This window comes from Neolamprologus brichardi, chromosome 23 (genome assembly GCF_056152115.1).
Source record: "Neolamprologus brichardi isolate AB-2024 chromosome 23, ASM5615211v1, whole genome shotgun sequence".
Classification (NCBI taxonomy): Eukaryota; Metazoa; Chordata; class Actinopteri; order Cichliformes; family Cichlidae; genus Neolamprologus; species Neolamprologus brichardi.
This window is the reverse complement of record NC_142125.1, coordinates 1,748,279-1,770,579: the sequence shown is the minus strand read 5'-3', so window position 1 is coordinate 1,770,579 and position 22,301 is coordinate 1,748,279. Positions and strand designations below refer to the sequence as shown.

The following is a 22,301-nucleotide window of genomic DNA, read 5'->3' as shown; positions in this document are numbered from 1 at the left end:
AACAGACTGCGATGCAAAAGATAACTTACGGTTGATTTAGAGACACTTTTGTGTTAAGACATATGATTAGCTCATGAGAGTAATAAAAATAAATCACGTGACTGACGTGAGGGCGAAGGCCACCAGCGCTCCCACCACTACGACGAAGTCGAGCATGTTCCACAGGTCTCTGAAGTAGGAGCCATCGTGGAGGATCAGACCCTGATCAATCATCTGGAGACGAGTTAGAGGCGATAATGTGATTACAGCCCTCAACTTGCTGCAATAAATTCATGTTTGTTACTTCAAGGCTAAAACACAGCAGAGGGTCCTAATTCTAACATAAAACCGGTTACTTCAGCGTCTTTGGTAGTCGTTTTTCTGTGTTTGTTCTGTCTGTTACTGATCTCATCCAGCTAAACCACAACATGTCTTTGAATTTAAACCCATGAGATACATTTACATGATTCAGCACCATTTCTTCTGATATTTTTACATAATAACTCACCTTTATTATCATTTCAAATGTGAAGACTCCAGTGAACACGTAGTCAAAATAGCGCAGAACCTGTAAAGTCACAGCCAGAGACGCTTTAGAAATATCAGAGACGACACACAAAGGGCGCAGAAAACAATGAGCGAAAACGATTTGCTTCCTGATAGTCGCTTAGCAGGAAAAAGTCAAATTACATTAATGCAGCGCAGGATTAGCCGCGCTCCTCCAGCGAATAACCAGGCTCAGTGTGTTTCAGACCTCATTTGCCGCACTCATCAGATATAATTGCCCCCCCATCGAGCGGCCTTTTGCAAAACAGTTTAAGGATTTTTTCCCCTTCTGTTCTTAATGATATTTAATCTGCTCACCTGAGGGGAGCTGAGAAACCCACAGTGCTGATAAAGCGCGATTGAACTCAGGATGAGAGTGATTGAAAAAGCAGAAAGACTGGATCCTCCACTGAGACAATCGTGTAACACCTGCCTCACACAGGTGATTCGTACATTAGCGTGAACACAAACCTTATTCCAGTGCGACGAGGTGGCTACAGGGTCCTCAGCAGCCAGCGCGATACTACTAGCAGCAATGACCAGAAGGATGGACATCTCAAAGTACCTGAGGTTCACCACATAATGACACGCTCGACGCACACTGGAGAGAGCAGAGTGGAGACCACGTAAGGCACAGACTGGTACGCTATTTACAAAGAAGACTAGACGTTTAGCCACAGTTTATACACTAATATGCAAGGATTACAAATTCATATGAAAATCAAGAATTAAAAAAATTTCTTTCTTTTTCAAACAAATATCGGTTCCAACTTCTCCTTATGTCACCAAGCTGTGCTGTTTCAGACTGAAAAGCATCGAAATAAAAGATAAATTAAGAGGATTTAGAGTCATAACAAATCCTAGAAACATTTCTGTTGAGCAGAGATGGGCGCGTTACTGTAATCCGATTACTTTTTTAAAGTAACGAGTAAAGTAAGGGATTACTATTGCAAAAATGGTAATTAGATTACCGTTACTTTCCCGTAGGAACGCTGCATTACTGCGTTACTAAAACCGTGATTTTTTTGCGAGAATGTCTCATGACAGTGACGTAAGCGAGTGCGACGTTCGTGACAACAGCTGTGTGCAGATCAACAATGGATCATATATCGAGTGCAGAGAGAGTATGAGCGTGCAGCGTTTAAAGCGTGGAAGTACTGACCTTACTTTGAGTTTGATTCCATAAAAAGTGACAAAAACATTAGTGTCCGTTGTGCGTGGGAAGAAAACTTCTTTTTACAGCGAAAAAACCCCTAAACTTCCAAACAAGCACCGAGTAGCTACGACGTAATGGGAAACTCACAGAGAAACTCGCGGATTCTTCCACTGACCGCTGCACACCTGCACCAGGGTAACCCTCCGCCTACCCCACTCCTGCTTTACAGGTGAAAATAGAGCAACAGGACCGCTAGTCTTTGACTTTATTTATTTTCTGCTGTGTTTTACTTGCATCTATTTGAAAGACTGAGTGTAAACACACAAAATATTTTATTTTATGTGCTGGAATGTGCAGAAAATAGGTTTAAATGTTAAACTAATTTCTTCCAGTCAGAGAATGTTGCAGATAATTAAATTTTTGCTTGATGCATAAAGTTAAAAGATTAAAACTAATAAAACAAGTTTTAAAAAGAGACTTTTCCATTTGATTACATTTTGTATGATGATTATGTAGAAAAAGTAGAATTGGGCTGAAAGATCTATCACTTTATCACCTATTCAGGTTGTAAATCATGTTTTTAAAAAGTAACTAAGTAACTAAGTAATTAATTACTTTTGAAAATAAGTAATCAGTAAAGTAACGGGATTACTTTTTTGGGGAAGTAATCAGTAATTAGTAACTGATTACTTTTTTCAAGTAACTTGACCAACACTGCTGTTGAGTGCCTGATCATCTTTATCAGAACACAAGAGTGAGAGCTGCAGCTTCTTCCTCAATTTGCTGTCTGCGACATCTCACAGTTAGAAAACTTCGCTCTGAAGAAATGTTTCTGACTGTCATTTCATGACGATGCATAACATGTCGCAGAGCCTCGTAATTGATGAACTCAGTAAATGCCACAGGTTTGCTTCCTTCAGTGTTTGGAGATGACACGCGTTGTGTTAGCAACAGTTGCACAGGAATATTTACTGACAGAATTTTGTGTTTTTGCATTTTAAGATGATTTCATATTAAATATTGAAGTTAAGTGGCACAGGTAAGAAACAAACAGCTAAGTGGATTTAACCCTTTAAAACCTGAACCATGAAATACTTTAGAGAAAATGTTAATTTGCATATATGATTTTAAATGTTTATCATATTGTTGGCAGTTTTGCTATTTTTAGTTTTGCTTATTTTGCTTTTTGTCCGAAAAAACAAAACAAAACAAAATACAGAAATCTCCAAAATGTACTAAAACTCATGAATCAAACACTTTGGCTTTAAAGGGTTACATTTAAGTGCATCGCTACATTTGACTGGACCAGTTTTTGCATAATGTCATGAATTATTCTACTCATATGTGTTTTTCACATTCACAGCCTGAATGCATGAATATTCTGCAGCTGTTAGCTGTTTAATTTAATGAATTGCTTGCTTTTAAAGACTGAAACCTCTAAAAACAAACCCCTTGGTCTTCATTTAAGACTGAGAAAATGCCAGATGCATAAAACCACTGACACTTAAAGCCAAATTAAACTACTTATTCCTCCATTTAATTATTGGCTTTTGGGTTTACAAGGTGCGCTTGAATGCACCGTTAATTTAACAGAGTATTTTGAGAGTTGGCTGCTTGAAATCCAATGAACTGAAGCCCAGATAATCCAGGCATTACTTACTGTGAGGTTGTCTGGCAACTAGAGGAGACTCTGAAACACGAGAATGCAATTGACCTTCTAATCAAACTCTCTGCAGTCCTGCTGCACTATTATTCCCCCGTCACACAGACATGATACAATAGTCCATGTAAGAGACAGCAACTTACGGGTTGTCAGGTTTGAAGATGAACATACTGTCTGGGATCACAGAGTTGGCCGGCTGCGTCTCTTCTGATTCCTCCTTCTCTGCCTTACACTGTTCGGGGTCCTTACTGTTGACTGCAGGAGGTCAAGAGAAGGAGATTCTGTTTTTATCACAGCCCACTAGGACAGCATTAGCCTCAGAAAGCCAACCTAAAAACTAAAAGCTCAGTTTTCTGTGGGGACTTTTAACCAGAAAAATCCAGCGAGAGGTGATGAAGTCTAGCAGCAGTAAGCTGTGAACTGTGGGGCCTGGCTTAGGTGATGACATGACTCACTGTTTCCTAGAATGCTTTATCTCTGTAATAGATATGAGATCAAGCACGTCCCTATAACTGCATCCTTACTCAGAGCTTTACTAGAACATTTCAAAAATGCTTTTTTGAGTTTATAATAGCTGCAGATCATCCACCTGTGAGAATGGAAACCAGTCCCACGTAAACGATCACTGATGAGCTTTCAGACGAGGCTGCAAATACGAGCAGCCTCCTCACAAGCCATTAGAGAAAACAAGAAATTACCTGAAAATCACAAATCTACATTTGGTCCATTACCTTTGATTGTGGAGAGCTCGAGAGATGACTGCACATTGGGCACTTCGATGATCACACTGGAGCTCAGCTGAGACTGATCCCGTTCCTGCTGCAGCTCTGTTTCTTCTTTGTTGTCCTCTGGGACGGCAGGCGCAGGCGGCTCTGAAGGCTGAGGAGGTTCTTCTTGCTTCTGGGGACACTGATCACCAGCGTGGCTCTGGTTATCTGCCGGAGCGCTGTCCCTTTCTGCACTCTTATCACTCAGTCTGGAGATGTAGAGAGGAACACGTTACCGGACAGATGTGAGCAGCAGCTGTCCTGCTGTGACACGCTCGCAGCAGGACAGCTGCTGCTGGGTGGCGAATCTATCGACTCCAAAGCTGGAGAAGAAATAAAAGTTTGAGTATAAAAGACATAAGAAGAGATTAGAGTAGTACAGTTCAGTCACTGGTCACTAGGACTGCCACGATTACGTCGACTATCAAAATCGTCGACGACTAATTTAATAGTCGACACTTTGTTTGAAGCTTTGTAAGATCTCAAAAGACGCAGGAATAAGTAGTAGGATTTAAGAGTGTAATAACGGACTGAAACAGAAAATGGCAGCACTGCATGTACAAGGATGCCAGCTGCCGTTAAACCCCGAAGAAGAAGAAGAAGCTGTGTCCCAGAATTCATAGCGCGGCCCAGCTCAGTTTCCAACAATGGCGGCAGCTAGTTAGTTTTAATATTACTCTTATTATTCTTTCTGGGTCACAAAATAAACGTTTAACATATTTTCAGGCGAGAATGTAGCTGTGTAAACCTCAAATATCTGCTCAGTTTATCAAGACACCACATATTTTCAAAAGCGCTCCGACGTTTTCGGAGACGTCTGTTACCCACTAGCTCGATAGCTAGCCGGGGGCTAGGCTAACTAGAGCCGTGAGAACACCGGACTCCCGGCAAATCGTTTTCAAACCCACCGCCGTCTTTCGCTACTCAGGTTAAACATATATAAGTCACTTAGATAACTTAAAAATGTTATTGTTTAGCTTTTTTTTAGTATTTTATTTGTTCCTGAGTAAATCGGTTTGGCTGAGATTAAAGTTATAGTTTTTACACAGCTGAATAAACATCAAGCAGACAGCTGATCATCAGAAGTGTGAGATGCTCAAGAATTTACTCCGGTGTCCTGTTATATTTTAGATAGCAAGGAGTTTATTAAACTTCACCGAAACAATCTGCAAATTTCATTAAAATTTAATAAACTATCATCTTGTCTTTATTTTTAGTTAGCACATACCTTAAACACTTAAAGCTGTAAGCTAATGATAGTTATATAAGAGCAGATGCTGCTGGTGCAATAAGCTGTAGTTTTACGTCCAATGGATGATGATCTGATTAGTCGACTAATCGCAAAAATAATCGGTGACTAGTCGACTATCAGAATAATCGTTTGTGGCAGCCCTACTGGTCACACAAATAAGAGTTTTACAAACTTAAAGGAAACATACTGAGATCAATTAAAACAGCAGTTTAAAGCCAAGTGTGAAATGTTGACCTCGGTCCTTTCAACATCTCTGACATGGCATGAAATGACCAAAAACCATGACAGATTAGATCGTCTCTTGCATCTTGTTTGCCCGATCGTTTGTCAGCTTTGCTGACATGGATGGAGAATAGGGAGATAATTTTATGTACAGGTGCCAATGAATGGTTGATGAAAGGACCTTAAGCTGTGGCATGCTAGTTCAAACAACTGCAAATCCACACTTTGGTCAATGATTCCTCGCAGAAACGTTAGATTTATCTTTTGGAAACTAATATTCGATTAAATTAGGTTTGAATTTCATTAAAATGGTCAAAGGTGCATGAAAGAAAAAAGCTATTAATTTGTTATCTTATTGGAAGTTATGTTTTTTCTCCATTGTATAACATGTTGCTACACTTTTTCCAAGTCACATAATTAAGTATTGGGATTAAAATGTGATCTCCTGTTGGGATGGCATCCCCCCTTTCCATTTGATCACTCCATCGCCCTTAAACTTTATCTGCCAAACAACCTCAGCTACTAAAAAGACATGTTTGTGTCTCACCTGCTCTCCTCATGCTTGGAGACGTCTCCCTCTTTGTTTTTAGCGTCTTCTGCTTTCCCAGGGTTACTCTTCTTGTCCCCGACGACAGAGCAGCTCGCCGCCTGGCCTCCATTTGCAGGAGAAGACCCCTGACTTCTGGTCCTGGTCTGATGGTCATAGTGATACAAGTCCTTACCGCCCCTGTTTCCACCACGACCTCCCATGTCTGGAGTCAGTGCCTCCCCGTTATCTGGCGGTCTGAACTTCTTTACTGCCCTGTGTTGACGCTCACCGTTCAATCTGGGGCTGAGACGCTCACTGACGTGTTTGTGACTCTGACTAACATCCAGGTTTTTGCTCTGAGGCATGGGCACTGAATCAGGCGGCTCTGGTATGTTCCTGAACACAGAATCAGTGGGATCCGCTGATTCTGGCTCCACTGATTCGGGTATGTCACCAGACGGAGCTGCATCCAGTGGCGCATCCACAGATATGGAGGAGCCTGAAGGCTGGGTCTTGGCTGGGGAGGCTAAAGGATCTGTCAGATGCTTTATACTCCCTGACGGTGTTTGCACGGCCTTGCGGTGCAGCGAAAGTGGACGTACGTGAGCCTGGCTCGAGGCAGGAGGACCGTCTTTGTCTTCGGCGGGGCTACTGAACAGGATCTCTCGGCTGGACATCTGGCGGTGTCTCCGCAGCTGGCTGGTCCTCTGCTCCCACACTGACATGGTCATCCTCTTTCCTCTCTCTCTCCTGGACATGAAAGAGTTAGAGGGGTTGAGTGGTGGGGGTGGGCGGCCCTCCCTGACACTGCCATGGGCCTCCTCCAGGGAGCAGGCATAGGTAGGCCTGCTGCGGTGAATGGCTCGTTTCCTGTACAGATAGGGCCGCCTCCTGCGGCTTCCCCTGGAAAAAGGAAAATGAGGGACGATGTCAGCATACGTAGACAGAAAGCATTAAGCAGGTTTAAAATAAGGTTTGTTTAAGCATTCGTGCTGAAATGGTTTTATTTTAGCGTCGTAATGTATAGATCTAAGTCTGTCATGGGTGATTTGATTTGATTGAAACTTCATTTTTTAATTTTTGATTTATGAAATGTACGTTTGCAGTCAAAACATGTACATCACATTAACATCACAGCACAGCGCGAGTGCTTTGGGTTGATGTTCGAGTGATTTACCAGCTACAAAGAGAAACTTCATCCAACATGAAGCAACTTTTTGGTTTTTCGATGAAGATGTCGGGTGAAAAAATAAGCCAGGAATTGTTGTGCGACTTGAAAAACAAAAATGCTAAGATGCAAAACGATGTCAGTGGAATAAGTCTTAGAAAGAAATGTAGCTTCAAATGATGCTGGAGAGTCGGAAGGTACAGGACAGAGCACGGACAGAACAGCACACAGGATGAGTCTACGAGTGAGAGATTCAGAGAGTTGAACAGACAGCGTTACTTACTGGAGCGTGGACTCTTGTGTGATCCGTGTTATCAATGAGCGATTGGTTGAAAACAAGACATTAGTGCTTTGTAAGCAGAGACAAAACAGGCCAGGAGACACACAGCAAACTGGCGCCTCGCGCAAAGACGCGGCCGTGAAAACAACTATCTAGACTGTTCGTGCCATTTACCAGCTGCTGTGAATTTATTATTCATAGCTGGAGGGAAGAAACTATTTTCTGAATTCTGCACACATAAATAAAATGAAATATTAATGCCACATTTATTCCCACGTTGCTTTGAAAAAAATATTCTGAATGAGATTAAATGGACGCTTTGGTGTGTGTCTCCGCTGGAGCCGAGCAGCACATCGACAAACAAGATGGTAACAGTATCAGAAACAATTAAACAACATTAATAAACATTAACAGTAAGCACAACATAGATAAAAAAAAGACATCTTGAGATGTTACACATTCTGAGCTACGGTATGAGGACAGGTAGAAAACACAGAGATGGCTCCGTCAGCAGACAAAGAGTACATTTCCAGACACCCTTTGAACAAAACCAGCACATTGGGATGCAGCTCTGAACACGACTGCCACTTCAGTGCACTCACAGATTAGCATTCATGCTAGTGGAGCTAACGGGGGAATTCGAGTGCCGAGCTTCTAAATATTAGCTTGAAAATACTGAGGAGTGTTTGAGAGCGGGATTAAAGACTTCCCGGTGAAAGAAAAACTGAGCACGCACCAAAATGTTCCATTCTGGGTGAGTGTGCGTGCATATCTTTCTGTTTTTCTTCCTTTGATCATGCTGACCAGAAGCATGCGTTTCCCAAGATGACACAATAATCAACCTCCAGCGTCTTGCACTCTTTTAACTTTGGAAATGCTGCCATGCAAAAACTTTCTTCAGGGCTAGCAGGGGCAGGCACTGCTACAGTTTCACTGCTGACACCAGAGATGAGACCCGAAACCCTTAAAGTTCAAAGTGTCCTCTGTCAAGTTGACCCTACGGGCTCTGATAAGAACCCGGACCCTCGTCTGGTTCAAGTGAAGTTAATACTCAGCAATTTTCATCTGTTTTGTTTTAATCTTTGTTTTCTTCATCAAGAACCTTTAACAAAAAGGGCAAGGTCTCAAGAATGAAAGACAGAGACAGAATAAATAAAGTAATTTATGTTTATGTTCTGTGTTCCCATAGAATCGTCTTCATGCCCATGCAACAAACCGCTTGGTTCTCGATACACAGCGTGCATACAGAGCAGGACGCCCCCACCTGTGTTCATGCACATGCACTTCCACCAACTATGTCAAAGCAATGTTCAATCAGTTCCCAAGGACAAACAACAAAAGCATCTATTCTGAAAGCTGGAGACCTGGACACTGAGAAAATAAGGTCACATCATTTTATTAATAACATTTTCCAGTGAAAACATCTGCTTTGCAGAGGCACAGGCGTGTATTACTGTAATGGACACACCACCCTTAATTTGGATCCTAAGTACTCCTGTTTCCATAACAACTATGTCAGCACCTCCCACCCCAGAGTGGAGCCAGTAACCATGGAGACATAGACTTCAATTAGGAGCAAATTACAGAGCAGGGGTCAGGCAGAGGATAGATAGTAGACCTTTCTGCACCTAAAACCGATTCACTCGACAACCTCTAAGTGATGTTTAACTTTTACGAGCCAGCACCGAGAGACACTCGATTTAGTCATCGTTTGTACTGATGGCACATCTAACTGTTCTACATTCTGTAGTTTTATTAGTAATCCAAAATCTATTGCACCACATGGAAGACTCGATACACTTCTTGGCTGAAGAAGGGAACAAGAGGGAGGACGAGATAGAGAGAGGAAGGAGAGAAGGTCAGGCAGGAGAGGCTGCATACAGCACTTACTCTGAGGACATGAAGGAGGACAATGGTCCAACCTCCTTCGCCTTCTGCAGAGCATGCTTCTGGTTGAACGCTGCCTCTGCTTCCTCTTCATCCTGATCAAAAGAAGAGAAGATGAGGAAATGAACAGCTGTGAAATCTGTAATTTTAAATAATGGAATAAAATTAGACAGCGAAAAAGAAAGAGGGGAGATTTTTAAAACTACTCAGCATTAATAAAGAGGATTAAATGAAGCTTTTTTGTTATTCATGTTTTATTACCTTTGTTAGCTCTTGTGCATTGGCAAGGTTATCCACAGCAATGGCCAAGAAGACATTAAGCAAAGTGTCTGGTTACACCTGTGTTAAGGACTAACAGATGAACTCTTTGTTAAGAGACAGATGCGCCACAGTACTGCAGACTGAAATCATAAAAACCACGTTGCACCTGTGCAACAGCACAAAAATGTTCAAGGTCTGACAACAATGACCATCAATGAGGGATGACTGTTGGCGCCAGATGGGTTGGTTGGATGATTTTACAATTTGCTGATCTACTGAGATTTTCCTCCACAAACATCTCTGAGGGTTTACAGAGAATGGTCCCAAAAAATAAAAACCTGAAAATATGCAGCGAGCAGCAGTTATCTGGGGAAAAATGCCTTCTGACAGTAATACCAGTGGTCAGAGGACAATGGCCAGATTGCTTTGTGCAGTTACTCAAATAAGCACTTGCTCCAACCAAGGTAAGTCCATCTGTGAACACACGGCATTGAACGCTGAAACAGATGGGCTACAACAGCAAAGACCACGCCAGATGCCACTTCTGTCAGTTAAAAGCAGGAAATTGAGGCTACAATCTTGCATGGGCTCCCAAAACTGGACAACAGAAAATTGGATTTCCTGGTTTGATGAGTCTTGATTTCTGCTGAGACATTTGGATGGTGGGGACAAAACACAAACAACATTAAAGCATGGATGGACCCTTCCTTCTGTTAGTGGCTCAGGAAGGTGATGCAATGGTATGGGGGATATTTTCTTTATTAGTACCAACTGAGCATCATCTAACACCTACCTTAGTATTGCTGCTAACCACCTCTTTACAGTGTACCCATCTACTGGAGGCTGATTCCAGTAGGTTAATGCACCAAGTCACAAAGCTCGAATCATCTCAAACGGGTTTCTTGAACATTAAAATGAGCCCAAATGACCTCCACAGTACTAAGATCTCGATCCTTTTGGGGTATGGTGGGACAGTTTTGCATTATGGATGTGCTACCAAGAAATCTGCAACAACTGTGTGGCGCTATCATGTCAATAAGGGGAAAAAATCTCCTCTTTCTATCACCTTGTTGAATCCATGTCACCAATAAGACAAATAAGTTTTGAAGGCAAAAGGGCCAAACCAGCACTTGAAAGGAGTACCTAATGAAAGATCCAGTGAGTGTAGGTTTGGTTGAGACCAAATGATGTATATAGTTCGTTATATATATAATAGTTCTTTACTTTTAATCACTTTCTAGTTAGCTGTAGGTAGTTTTTGTCCATTTGGTAAAAGAGAAATTTCCAAAAATGTAAAAAGCTTCCTCCTCCTATAGACAAAGGACAACTAGAAGGAGTCCATGAAGGACATCGAGCAGACGGTCAATGTTATTGATCTGTCTGCTTCACATGTCTGTTTGTATACAGTGTCTTCCACTCTCTTAATTAGAATTCAAGAATCTAACACAAATCGATATGTTAAGCTTTACAAATGAGATCAAACGGGACAGTGAACAATGGAAACAATGGCTACAATTTCAGGTACAATTAAGAAACATTAGAATAAACCTGCGTTACATAATAACAGCAGGCTGTCTGTTATTTTTAGCAAGAAGGATACAGTTTCCAAAAAGGGTGAGAACTATAAAGTAGACAGAAGACCACATGCCAGACTTTACTCCACCTTGGGAGCGAATACCGTTGTACATCACCTCGTTCCAGTCCTCTCCGGTAAGGATCTGTGAAAACACACCCACAGCAGCACACGGCCATGCAGAGCTTTGCTGATGAATCACCTCTAGGTCCACATTTATCAAAATGTATACTTAAAAGTAATTTTCCTATATATTTTGATTAATAGTAATAAAGAAATGTGTCAGGTTCATTTGCAGACCTGAAAGACGGTCATGATAGCTGCAGGGAAAGTGTCAAAGTTTGTCGGAGTGTAGTCTTCAAAGATGAACCTGTAAAAAATAAGTGACATTTATAATCAAGTACTCGGATACTGATACATTTATCCCCATGTCTGCCCAAATTTTAATTTGGACCTTTGGGATGTTACATTACTTTTAGACCATTGTGTGAAACTGTGTGACAATCAGTGAATAATTCTCCCACTGAACCTTCCCTCACCTCGCCCCGAACTGAGCCTGGTCTGCTGGAGGTTTCTTCCTGTTAAAAGGGAGTTCTTCCCTCCCGCTGTCGCCAAGTGCTTGCTCACAGCGGGTTGTCTCCCTATTGGGGTTTTCTCAGAATAATTGTTTACCTTACAATATAAAACCCCTCTGGGTGGCTGGTATTATGATTTGGTGCAAAAACAAAACAAAAACCGGAATTAAACTGTCCTTAATTTTGACAGGATGTTTGAGCCAGATGAATAACTCGAAAACGTGAATGAATCTAGCCATAACAGCTGCCTGTGCAGAGGCATAAAAATCAGTCTACAAATGACAATTCAACGTATGACAATCTGGCTAACAGACTTTTTAGACATGCTCGTCTACCTCAGCCAGCTTTTCATGAGGAAAAAGCTTGTGGCAAAGGGCCTTTGACTCAGGGGGAAACCAGAAACAATAGCTGTGTGTGTGTGTCACTGTGTGTGTGTGTGTGTGTGTGTGTGTGTGTGTGTGTGTGTGTGTGTGTGTGTGTGTGTGTGTGAAATGTAGAGTCTTAAATCTCTACTGAGCTCACACAGTGTCTTGGTATAATAAAAACAACTGTGAACAGGAGCATCTATTGCATTTATTGTCTTCTCAGTTCAGTGAATAAGAATCTACTACACCCTGAAGTCTGCTTCATCCTTATTATTATGTTTGTGAACGTGAATTTACTTGAACTGAATTACTACAAAATGTGAATTTTACTTAAACAGGTTCTATTATTCTCATTTTCAACTCCATATCTTTGTTCTTGAGCTCGGCCACAGCTGCTTTGCATGGGATGATCTGATATCGTCGTGTTGGTGTTGTTCCCAGATCATCATGAAAATGTTGTTTCAGGTTCAACATTGCAAGTGACCAATCACATTATTGTGACGTTATTCTTTTGCGCACCAACCCATTCGTGCATTTATGAAATTCCAATGTTGCAAGGACAATATCAATTCTGCTTAGCGTTTATTAAAGGGTTAGGGTCAGGGTTAGGGTCCGTTGATCGGCGGATAAAGGCGGTTTCTCGCAGCTTAAGTACAGTTTTTTGTTTTACGCCGGTTTTTCCCGAAGTCGCAAAAGTATGACATCACAACATTCTGATTGGTCACTTGCAATGTTGATCCTGGAACAACCTTTAGTATGATGATCTGGGAACAACACCAACACGAGGATATCAGATCGTGCGCTTTGCATGATTCACTGCTCAAAAATGATCCTTGTTATCTTCTGATGGGACATGACGCAGCCGGTCTGCTGATCCACAGCCTGAAGCAAGCTATTCTAGTTCCTCTCCCTTAAGCCATCTTTCGTCTCATTGGCCGCCCCTCACAAACAAGGTTTCAACAGCAGATGATTGAAATGGCTATGACGTCAGAAAGCTCCATGATTGGTAAAAAACAACAGTCCGAAACAGACTGTTTATAGCAGGCTGAAGGCTTATCTCAGGTCTCAGAGGGATTACTGTAAAATAAGCTTGATTTTAGAAACTCCTGCCATGTTTAATATAAGCGTCTATCCTTTAAAAGTATATAAATGACAGATCACGAGAAGAAGTTTTATAGGACAGCTTTAAACAAATCTATGAATCTATGTGGAGTCTTACCTTCCACCGAAGAGCTGCATGCCAAGGAGGGCAAAGACAACGATGAAGAGAAAGAGAAGGAAGATGAGGGAGATGATGGACTTCATGGAGTTCATCAGAGAGACGACCAGGTTCCTCAGAGACGCCCAGTACCTTGAAAGCAATCAAACACCACATCAGTGTAAAGGAGATAAAAAAGCACAGGTTTTGGATTCTGGTTTGTGCTGTCTATCACCCCATTAACGAGAACTTAAAGCGAAACATTTAAATCTAAATAATATGTTTACAGCTGTTGTTGGAGAATGAAAAATAATGTGAAATAAATTATGAGCATGTGAGAACAAAGCCTCTGTTTCTCCAGAGGAAGCTGCAAAACTAAATTTCATAAATAACCACAAGTGTCGTCTCTGTTGTCAGTGTTGTTTGGGTTTGAAAAATACCAGTTTGAATGAAAAAAGAAAAAGCATCACACAGTTTAAGAGGCTCCTCGTCCATGCTAGACAATGCAAAACAAACCCTGAAACAAAACTTGCTCGAGACGGGTTGAGTTTATATAGAGTAAGATCGATTAGGAAAGCGCACAGAGATGCATCATGGGTAATACAGGTGTATCATTTTAACAAGGATGATGATGGAGTGGAGTAAACAAACTAAACTCGGATTATAAACTGTCTACTGTTAGCTCAGTGTTATTATAGAAACTATGACATCACACTATCAAACAGGTGGTTTGCTCTGTAGTTTAACATACAAGGGACTGGTGCTGGGCCATATCATACCGTTCACTGTAACACCGGTATAATGTTGGGCAACGATAAGAAAATGAAATATGGCGATAGAATATGGGTAAAACGCGCATGCGCAGTGCCTTTGTTTTCATACGCACACGGCGGAAAAAGCATCTCAGCGACGGAGAATGAGAAGGACGAAAGCGGATCGTTGAATGAAACGGATGAACCTGGACTAGTTTGTAAAAATGCTGCAGCTTCACTGGTGTGGAACTGGTTTAGCTTTCGACTGTCAGATACACAACAAAGCACTATTTTTGGTAGCGCATGCTAGCGGGCCGTCGTTATTACCGTGTTGTTTGGAAAATACGGCGCACTTAAAATCAATCCTTTGATTTTTCTGAAAGTCGACAGAGCCCCTTATAATCCCGTGTGCCTTATGTATGAATTCTGGTTGTGTTTACTGACCTCGAAACGATTTTATGTGCACGGCGCTCGAAAATCTGTCAAATGTTTTAGTACAAGTTTGCTAAGCTATGAAGCCGCACCGCTTGATGGATTGTCGGAGCATTACGGCATCGTAGGCGGAGCCTCGCGTAGTGATACGTACTGTGCTTCAACATAATGTTACCGTATTGTGTGTGTATAACCTCTTTATAAGTTTTGTGGTTATTATACATGGTTATGCTGAGGATATGTCGGCCAATTTCCACTGGAAATGCCTTTTGGTTAAACTGTCAGCAAGGAGTTTGCATTTGCACTGTTACATTTTTATATAACTTTAATGCACATAAAAAAAAAACATCTGCTTGTTTAAGTGAAAATACATTGATGGGGTGTTTTTTTGCATTAATAAAGTTGAGTTGTAAAGTATTTTGTCTGGTGTCAATTATATCGTTATCGCAAATTTTCAAATGTATATTGTGATAAATGTTTTTGGTCATATCGCCCTGCTCTACAACGGACCCACATGTTACTAATACTGCTAGTCTTTGGTCAACAGGGAAATGCAAATAATATAAAATCTCAACAGATGGCGAAGAGTGAGGAAAGCTGCAGGACTAACTTGGTGATCTTGAAGATCCTCAGCAGACGCAGTGCACGCAGGACGCTGATGCCAAAGGAAGTGCCAGGCCTGAAGAAACCCCACAGCACTTCAAAGATGCTGCCAACAATGACCTAAAGAGACATGCAGGCAAGTTACAGCGAGTTTACAAAGAGCAGCGTATTGATCAAAAAAAGGAGAAGTGGACAGATGTTACGGTCATGAAGAGGAGAAGAGGAGAAGCAAACACGGTGCAGAGACAGACGTGGAGAGAGGACAGTTTAAAAACGCAAGCATCTGAATTTTCTTGGACACAAATAGAGGGAGGCGGAGTACTGACGCTGCAGTCGAAGCAGTTGAAGGAGGAGTGGAAATAAAGACGTGGGCCCAAGCTGTACATCTTAAGGAGCATCTCAGTCAGGAACAGAGCGAGGAACAGAAACTCTGCATAGTCTGGAAACGTAAATAACAAAGTTATGTCAATCAGTGCTCTCCACCACCGAATGCAATGACTGAGAAAATTTAATTAACGCCTAGGTTGAATGATTAGGTTGTATTTAACTTACACTGACGGCTTCTTTTCTTGTAAATAAAACAAAGAATCCTCGTTTTGTGTTTTCTATAACTGTCACTGGCTGTGAGTGAAAGTTTGTAGTGAAGAGCTGTCGTTTTTATTAGCTACAGTCTGTTATTTTCCTCTTTTTTCTTAGTTGTAGATTTGTACGTTTTCATTATTTGGAGCAAAGTCAACCTTTGCTTTTAAAACTGGACAGTGAAAGATTTCAAGCCGGACAAATGACTGACTTCCTGAGCACGTCTCATGTTGCACAATGCTACCACAATGAGTTGTGACTCACAGAGAAAGTTGGAGAGCCATAAGGGTTGGTTATGGTGAACAATGGCTACACACAGTGTGTTGAGAGCCACGAGGCCGAGCACAGTCCAGTAGAAAGTCTGTGTCTTCACCATGCGCCGGATGGAGATGCGCAGGAGACGTTCCTTACGGCGGAAATATGCCGTCGGACCTCGCTTAGTGCTCCGGATACTCGTTCTGGTCATGGGGATGCCTTTGGGGGGGGACAGGGAGACAAACTGCGGTCGAATAGATCCAGTGTAGCATGTTCCCACTCTGAGTCTGTATTTAAAACTGCAGCAGGGCTCAGCGTGCACCTGCTGGTGTTTGACTTTCTGTGCCCATATGTCGGAGCCTTTGCACACTCCCACTCACCCACAGAGGAGATGTCACCATATTGTTCCTCCCCTGGTTGCCCTTGACGCACCACATCCATGCCTCTCTTCTTGATGGTGGTGGCTCGCTTCAACACTGCAGACAGAGCAGAAATGTAAAACAGTCCCAGAACAACCTTTCAAGCTGCACGTGTCAAATTTGAGAAATGACACTGAGGGCAGCGACACAAGGCTGATTTTGGGTGAACGTGGCCAGAAAACAGAATTAACTTTTTGCTATTGTACTGAATATTTTGAGTAGATTCTTAACAACACCCCGAAACTGCCTTGTGCATAACCACCCTCATATTTAAAGAAACAACGTCCGTAGTTGGACCAAGGCATTATGCAAGTATGCAATGAAAAGAATGAAAATAAATGATGAGAAGAAATCAAAGTGAGAGTAAAATGCATGTCAAGCTACAGTCTGTGAAGTTTCAGCTAAAAGGGAAAATTCAGCTAAATGAGACAAAAATGATCATTTAATGTTGGTGCAATGATCCAAAAAGCTGAATGGAAATCTTCGGATGCTTCTTCATCATGGCAAACCATGCTCCGAGGCTGCTTAACAGTCCATGCATTCCTCTTTTTTGAGCCGTTACCGAGTGCTCCCGTACAGCACAAGCACACACACACACGCCGTGCAGCGCACACATGCTGGAAGTGGACGTGATGAGCCTGTTTTGACCTTTTTCACTGATGGATGTGTTTATGATTACCTTTTCATCTCATCCTACCCCTTCACACACCTTTCCTCTGTGTTGTGATTTCTGAATCTACTTGCAGGCAATATTTGCTCGGGGACTTTTTAATAAACCACTGATCAAACGTGCACGCAGACGCACACATGCAGACACACACACACAGCAGTGTTTTCTAATGGCAGACCAGACTCCTGCCAAAACACACACGCTCAGTCACACATGCATACAAACACATCCATACGGCTGCATTTTGAGACTGGTGGTTGCTAAGGCAACTGCTGTGCACCACCTTTCTTTTTAATCAAAGCTATAAGAGCATCTGCATTTATTGTTATCACAGCAGCTGCAGCCAGTGTGTGTTTCTGCTACAGGTTAGTGTTGCACAATTAAATGTAACCACTGTGTCTTTGTAGAAGAAGGATTTTCTTTCCTTTCTCTAAGAGTTTGTTTCTCTGCTTATTAGTGGCCGCACATGTGTGTGTTTGTGCTTGTGTGTGGTAAAGAAGTGGGTTACGCATAGTGCAGAAGAGAGAACGGTTCTCACCATAGACACCACCTGTGCTCCACTCTGGGAGCCTCCTGAGAGCTGCCAATCAATCAACATTTAATAAAATGCTAGTGCAGCGAGTAAAGGTCACAGTAGTGTTGAGAGGGTCAGAGCAGAGCAGCACTAAGCTATCCGTTGGGCACTGTATCTAATGACACGTTTCACACTATCAGTGCTCTCTGTGTGGCAATTGTTGAGACAGATGATGTGATACCAGTAATTTCTACAAATGCACGACAGCAGCAACACATCCTGAACTTCTACACTGTGCTGCGTACTTAGAAGTAGATATAAAGATGGGTTCCCACCTATTTAATGTGAGCCTAAGGCTAAAGTCAGCTCGGTACATTTTCATAATGACATAATGGCATAAAAAGATGTTTTATGGTACATCCTGATCCCCTGATGTTCTTCAGGATCTAATAACACATCACAGCATCATTTAAGGCTTTGACAAGAAAGCTCAGCCAACCTTTTCCTCATTTTACTTTGTGCATTCAAACTTACCTATTGATCTTAACAAAGCATTATGTTTACCATGAGCACTAACTTAATTTATTAGTATTATTATTTTCACAGGTATTTGGTAACCAGCTATTAACTGCAGCAATTTGCATTTTCAGACGCTGATGGTGCTCAAGTCAGGTGATCATCAAAGCTGGTGAGCTACATTTGAGCACAGACTGCATGTATATAAAAGACGGACACACACCGATTCTTGAAGTCCTGTTTTAGGCCATCTTTGTCTCTTTAAATCAGACGTGATGAACAAATGGAGCGCTGCACGCTAATACAGCAGTGCCTCGTCAGGCAAAAGTTCTTAAACTTGCAGTTGAGTCCATATATAACAGGAGGTCATACAAGAACGTAGAGTCTGTCTTAAGGATAAAGGATTTACGGCACTGCGTTTGTGTTCGTATTTGCCTACGTTCAACTTTGTCGACTACTGCTGTCACCAGCCTGGAGAGTCACAAACAGTGTTGGGGAGTAACGGAATACATGTACCGCCGTTACGTATTTAAAATACAAAATATGAGTAACTGTATTCCGTTACAGTTACCGTTTAAAAAGGTGGTATTTAGAATACAGTTACTTTGTTGAAATAAATGGATTACACGGCGGTACTTCCCTGTTTCATATTGTGGCGGGTCAGGACTGTTTGGGTTTTGTTTGACAGCTACGTTCTGTTGTTCCAGGCGGCAGCGTTACGGTTGCCATGGTTACAGGGTGACGCTCTCTCTCTGCGTGTTTCCTGGGTGAGAGAGCGCCTGTTGTTGTTGTTGTGCTAAGCTAACAGGCAGAATGCTACAGGTATAGCTCTAAAGAATGTAGCATCATGGGCAGTGTAGTCCGTGCTGCAGGGAGAATGGACTGCCATACCCGTTATGTGTCTGTGAGCGAGGGAGGGAGAAGAAGGAAAAGTACGAGCTGTCATCGAGCAAAAACGGGAGCTGGAAGCATGTAAATATAATAATAACCACTGCAGCCAAGAAGAGAGCCTGACGAGCCCAGCTGTAAGTAAGCTATTAAGACTCGACTGTACACCGTGTTCGTATTTTCCTCTGAAACAATAAGTTCTGTTGGAGCAGCTTTTCAACGCCTCTCTCTGTCTCTGCTAGCAAAGTTGACCCAGACAACAAAGTAAAGCTATTTTTCGGCTATGAGCCCGACACAGAACCCACCGTATTAGCCAGAGGTCCCTTTACTACGGTTCGGAGCCGCGGACCTTCAGTAACAGTAATAAATCACAGCAATAGTACATTCATGTAGTTGTAAACAGCATGATAATATATTAAGTAATCCAAAGTATTCAGAATACGTTACTCTCATTGAGTAACGTAACGGAATACGTTACAGAATACATTTTAGGGCATGTAATCTGTATTCTGTAATGGAATACATTTTAAAAGTAACCTTCCCAACACTGGTCACAAACAACCGGTCTGTGAGCGGCTGCTGCCTGTGCTGTCATTGGTTCTTCAGCCAGCTGCAGCGTGGAGCAAAATGACAACAAACGAAAAGCTTCAATGAAATGAGTGTAACGAACAATCACCACAGCAGTTTTCTAATCCCTGACGTTGTCAGCCAATCAGCATCGTCCTTGGCAAGCTGCATGCTGTTTTCTTTCTTTCTTTTGTTTTTTTAGGACTGCACACAAACAACTCTGTGCAGGTAAATACCTACAAAACGCACACAAACGCAGTATTGTAAATCTTGCATCATATAATCGGACTACTTTTTGCAATCAGATGAGTTTAGAAAGAATGCAGGTCAAAGGTCATCGGTTTTCAGATCAAGAGGCCATGTCCATCTTTTATATTTGTGCTTTTGAGATATTTCTGAGTAAATACTAACTCAGCATAGTAACAGTTAAGAAGCATGTCATTAGTTTATTCATAAACTGAAACAAACTGAAACTTTGACTGGATGCTGGCAGTGAAAAATCAGAGGATTACTAAAGATATTAGGAGTTCTTCTATAAGCAAGAATAAAGTCATTATCACAGTGAACAGTCTGGATCACCTTGAGCCACAATAGAAGCCAAAAATGAACAAACACAATGAAAAGAAATACATTTCACTGGAAAGACTTCTTATTCCTGTGTCTGAATCTTAAACAGTGTGTGCCGATCTAAAGCCGATCCGCAGTGCAAAAGATAACAGCTTACGTTTTTTAAAGCATATCTGCCAGCATGAACTAAGATAGCAGGAAAAACAAAGATCCCTGTTGACTTACCATCAAGGGCAGAAGGTCCTGGATTTTTATTCTCCTCTGCAAGCATAACTTCCTCTGTAAAAAAAACAGTAAGGTCAGGACTGAGCAGCTGATGGTTCACATGAAGCTCTACCGCCATCTGTTGTGATGTATTTACAGCGTTTTTGTTGCAAAACGTAACGCTTATGTGTTGCATCGAATACCTCCCATGGTTCACAACTGACAGGATTATAGAAGATGAAAGAAATGATTATTTTTATTTCTCATTGAGGAAAAGTTCATCTGTGACTGGGACTAAAGCCACCTGCTCTGTCGATCCAGGCCCGATAGCCGTTGAGCTCCCTCTCAATCTGCTGCTGGCGTCTCAGCTTCATGAAGGCTCTGCGATTTTCAACTCTCTCTCTCTCCTTTGCAAATTCTCTGCAGAAGCAAACAGATGAGGCGCACTTTTAAAGGCTGCAGGGATACAGTATTCCTCTCGAAGAAAAAGCTATTGTTGTCTTGAACTTAATCTCTTCTCTCTCCGTGTGGAGATAATGACAATGGATCCTGAACTGACCTTTCTGTAAAACTAATTAACTTGCATAGACAGCGCCTAGTTTGTCAGTAATTCTATTTATCGGTGAACAAAGCAAGTCTAACTCCTCTTAAATCAACAAACAAACCGAGCTGGCTGTATGGCTGCAGCCCATCTCAGGGAACGACGAGGCCAAACCTGCGTCTGTTAGCAAACTACACAGTAACTCTAATGTAGTGTGTAGACTGACTAAACGCTTACTTGAACCAGGAAGATGTCATTTTAATTTCATTTTCTATTCTAAATCTTTAATTTGGCTGATGACACACCTTTCTTCTAGCTCACAACTATTTGATAGAGGACGAGAAGTGAAAAAGCCAGTGCATTAAAAAAAGAAAAGAAAAGAAAAATCCCCTTAAAGTTGCATCAGTGTTGGAACAGGCTGAACCCACGACAGATTAAAATGTCAGTGGACCTACCCAGAGAGGACTCCCAACACCAGGTTCAGGACAAAAAAGGAGCCGATGATGATTAGAGGGATGAAGTAAAGCCAGTTCCATCTGGGGCCCAAGGCATCGTCGGTCTGAAATATATATATATAAAAATATTAGCTAGTTCAAGACAGCTTGGAGCATGACCCATGCTGCCACAGGGAAAGACGCAGGTGTAAGGTTCAGGTCTGCAGGCAAGAAACCGATACAGATACTGTGTCCATAGATCTGTGGGGGTTATTCTCTTGGACATCATTAGATAACACGTTGTTTCTTTCTTTTACAGCACCAGGACCAGCGTGACAACACAACTGCTGTTTATTCAAGTGGCTTTAGTTTTTGTGTACACAGCGCAGGTGCATATTTCTCTCAAACCCCAGGACGTCTTCACTGTCCGCAGATCATTTTCAGCAGCACAGTAGCGCTGATGTCATCCTTTTCTGTCCTCACTCATCGGTGAAGCTCATTCACCATCACTTTAGACGACATAATGCAATCAGTCTGGCAAATCGTACGCCTCCATCCATCTCAATAAAAACTGAAAGAGCAGGCAGCTGACCGCAAATTGCACCCTGGCACAGCAGCGTGCGTTTCGCTTTACTGAGATAAAAGCAAAAGCACACAAGCAAAAATGAACAATTAAAGGCTGTGCATGTCATGCATCCTTTCTTTTAGTGTTCTTCATATTGAAGAAAAACACAAACTGTCCTGCTCACTATTGTCTTTATTCAATTACTAACTGAATAAAAATAATGGTAAGCGGGACACATAACAGAGGTTAGAGTCGTTATTTCTAGATTAAACTTTTGAGACAACTCACAACACTCACAGGTCCAGAGGATGAGAACTAAAGAAAACCAACGTAGCTCTTTGCAATCATCTCCTACTAACATGTTCCCCCATATT

The 22,301-nt window shown here is 41.9% G+C and overlaps 1 protein-coding gene across 4 annotated transcripts in view; it reads right to left on the bottom strand.

Moving 5' to 3' along the window:
• Window positions 1-22,301, bottom strand: part of LOC102793208 (voltage-dependent R-type calcium channel subunit alpha-1E-like) — an 82,657-nt gene that overhangs the window by 25,722 nt on the left and 34,634 nt on the right. For 2 of the 4 annotated variants that reach the window (XM_087836120.1, XM_087836119.1), the window contains exons 7-25: window positions 21,384-21,487; window positions 20,692-20,807; window positions 20,409-20,462; window positions 17,670-17,711; window positions 16,423-16,518; window positions 16,052-16,261; window positions 15,535-15,647; window positions 15,216-15,328; window positions 13,443-13,574; window positions 11,584-11,653; window positions 11,311-11,428; window positions 9,711-9,778; window positions 9,453-9,544; window positions 6,133-7,017; window positions 4,076-4,320; window positions 3,488-3,599; window positions 997-1,126; window positions 488-547; window positions 107-213 (exon numbers count right to left, since the gene is read on the bottom strand). In XM_087836120.1, the coding sequence (XP_087692246.1) occupies window positions 107-213; window positions 488-547; window positions 997-1,126; window positions 3,488-3,599; window positions 4,076-4,320; window positions 6,133-7,017; window positions 9,453-9,544; window positions 9,711-9,778; window positions 11,311-11,428; window positions 11,584-11,653; window positions 13,443-13,574; window positions 15,216-15,328; window positions 15,535-15,647; window positions 16,052-16,261; window positions 16,423-16,518; window positions 17,670-17,711; window positions 20,409-20,462; window positions 20,692-20,807; window positions 21,384-21,487 (2,867 nt within the window). The remainder of the gene's footprint in view (window positions 1-106; window positions 214-487; window positions 548-996; window positions 1,127-3,487; window positions 3,600-4,075; window positions 4,321-6,132; window positions 7,018-9,452; window positions 9,545-9,710; window positions 9,779-11,310; window positions 11,429-11,583; window positions 11,654-13,442; window positions 13,575-15,215; window positions 15,329-15,534; window positions 15,648-16,051; window positions 16,262-16,422; window positions 16,519-17,669; window positions 17,712-20,408; window positions 20,463-20,691; window positions 20,808-21,383; window positions 21,488-22,301) is intronic. The other 2 variants (XM_087836122.1, XM_087836121.1) reach the window with 2 other exon arrangements.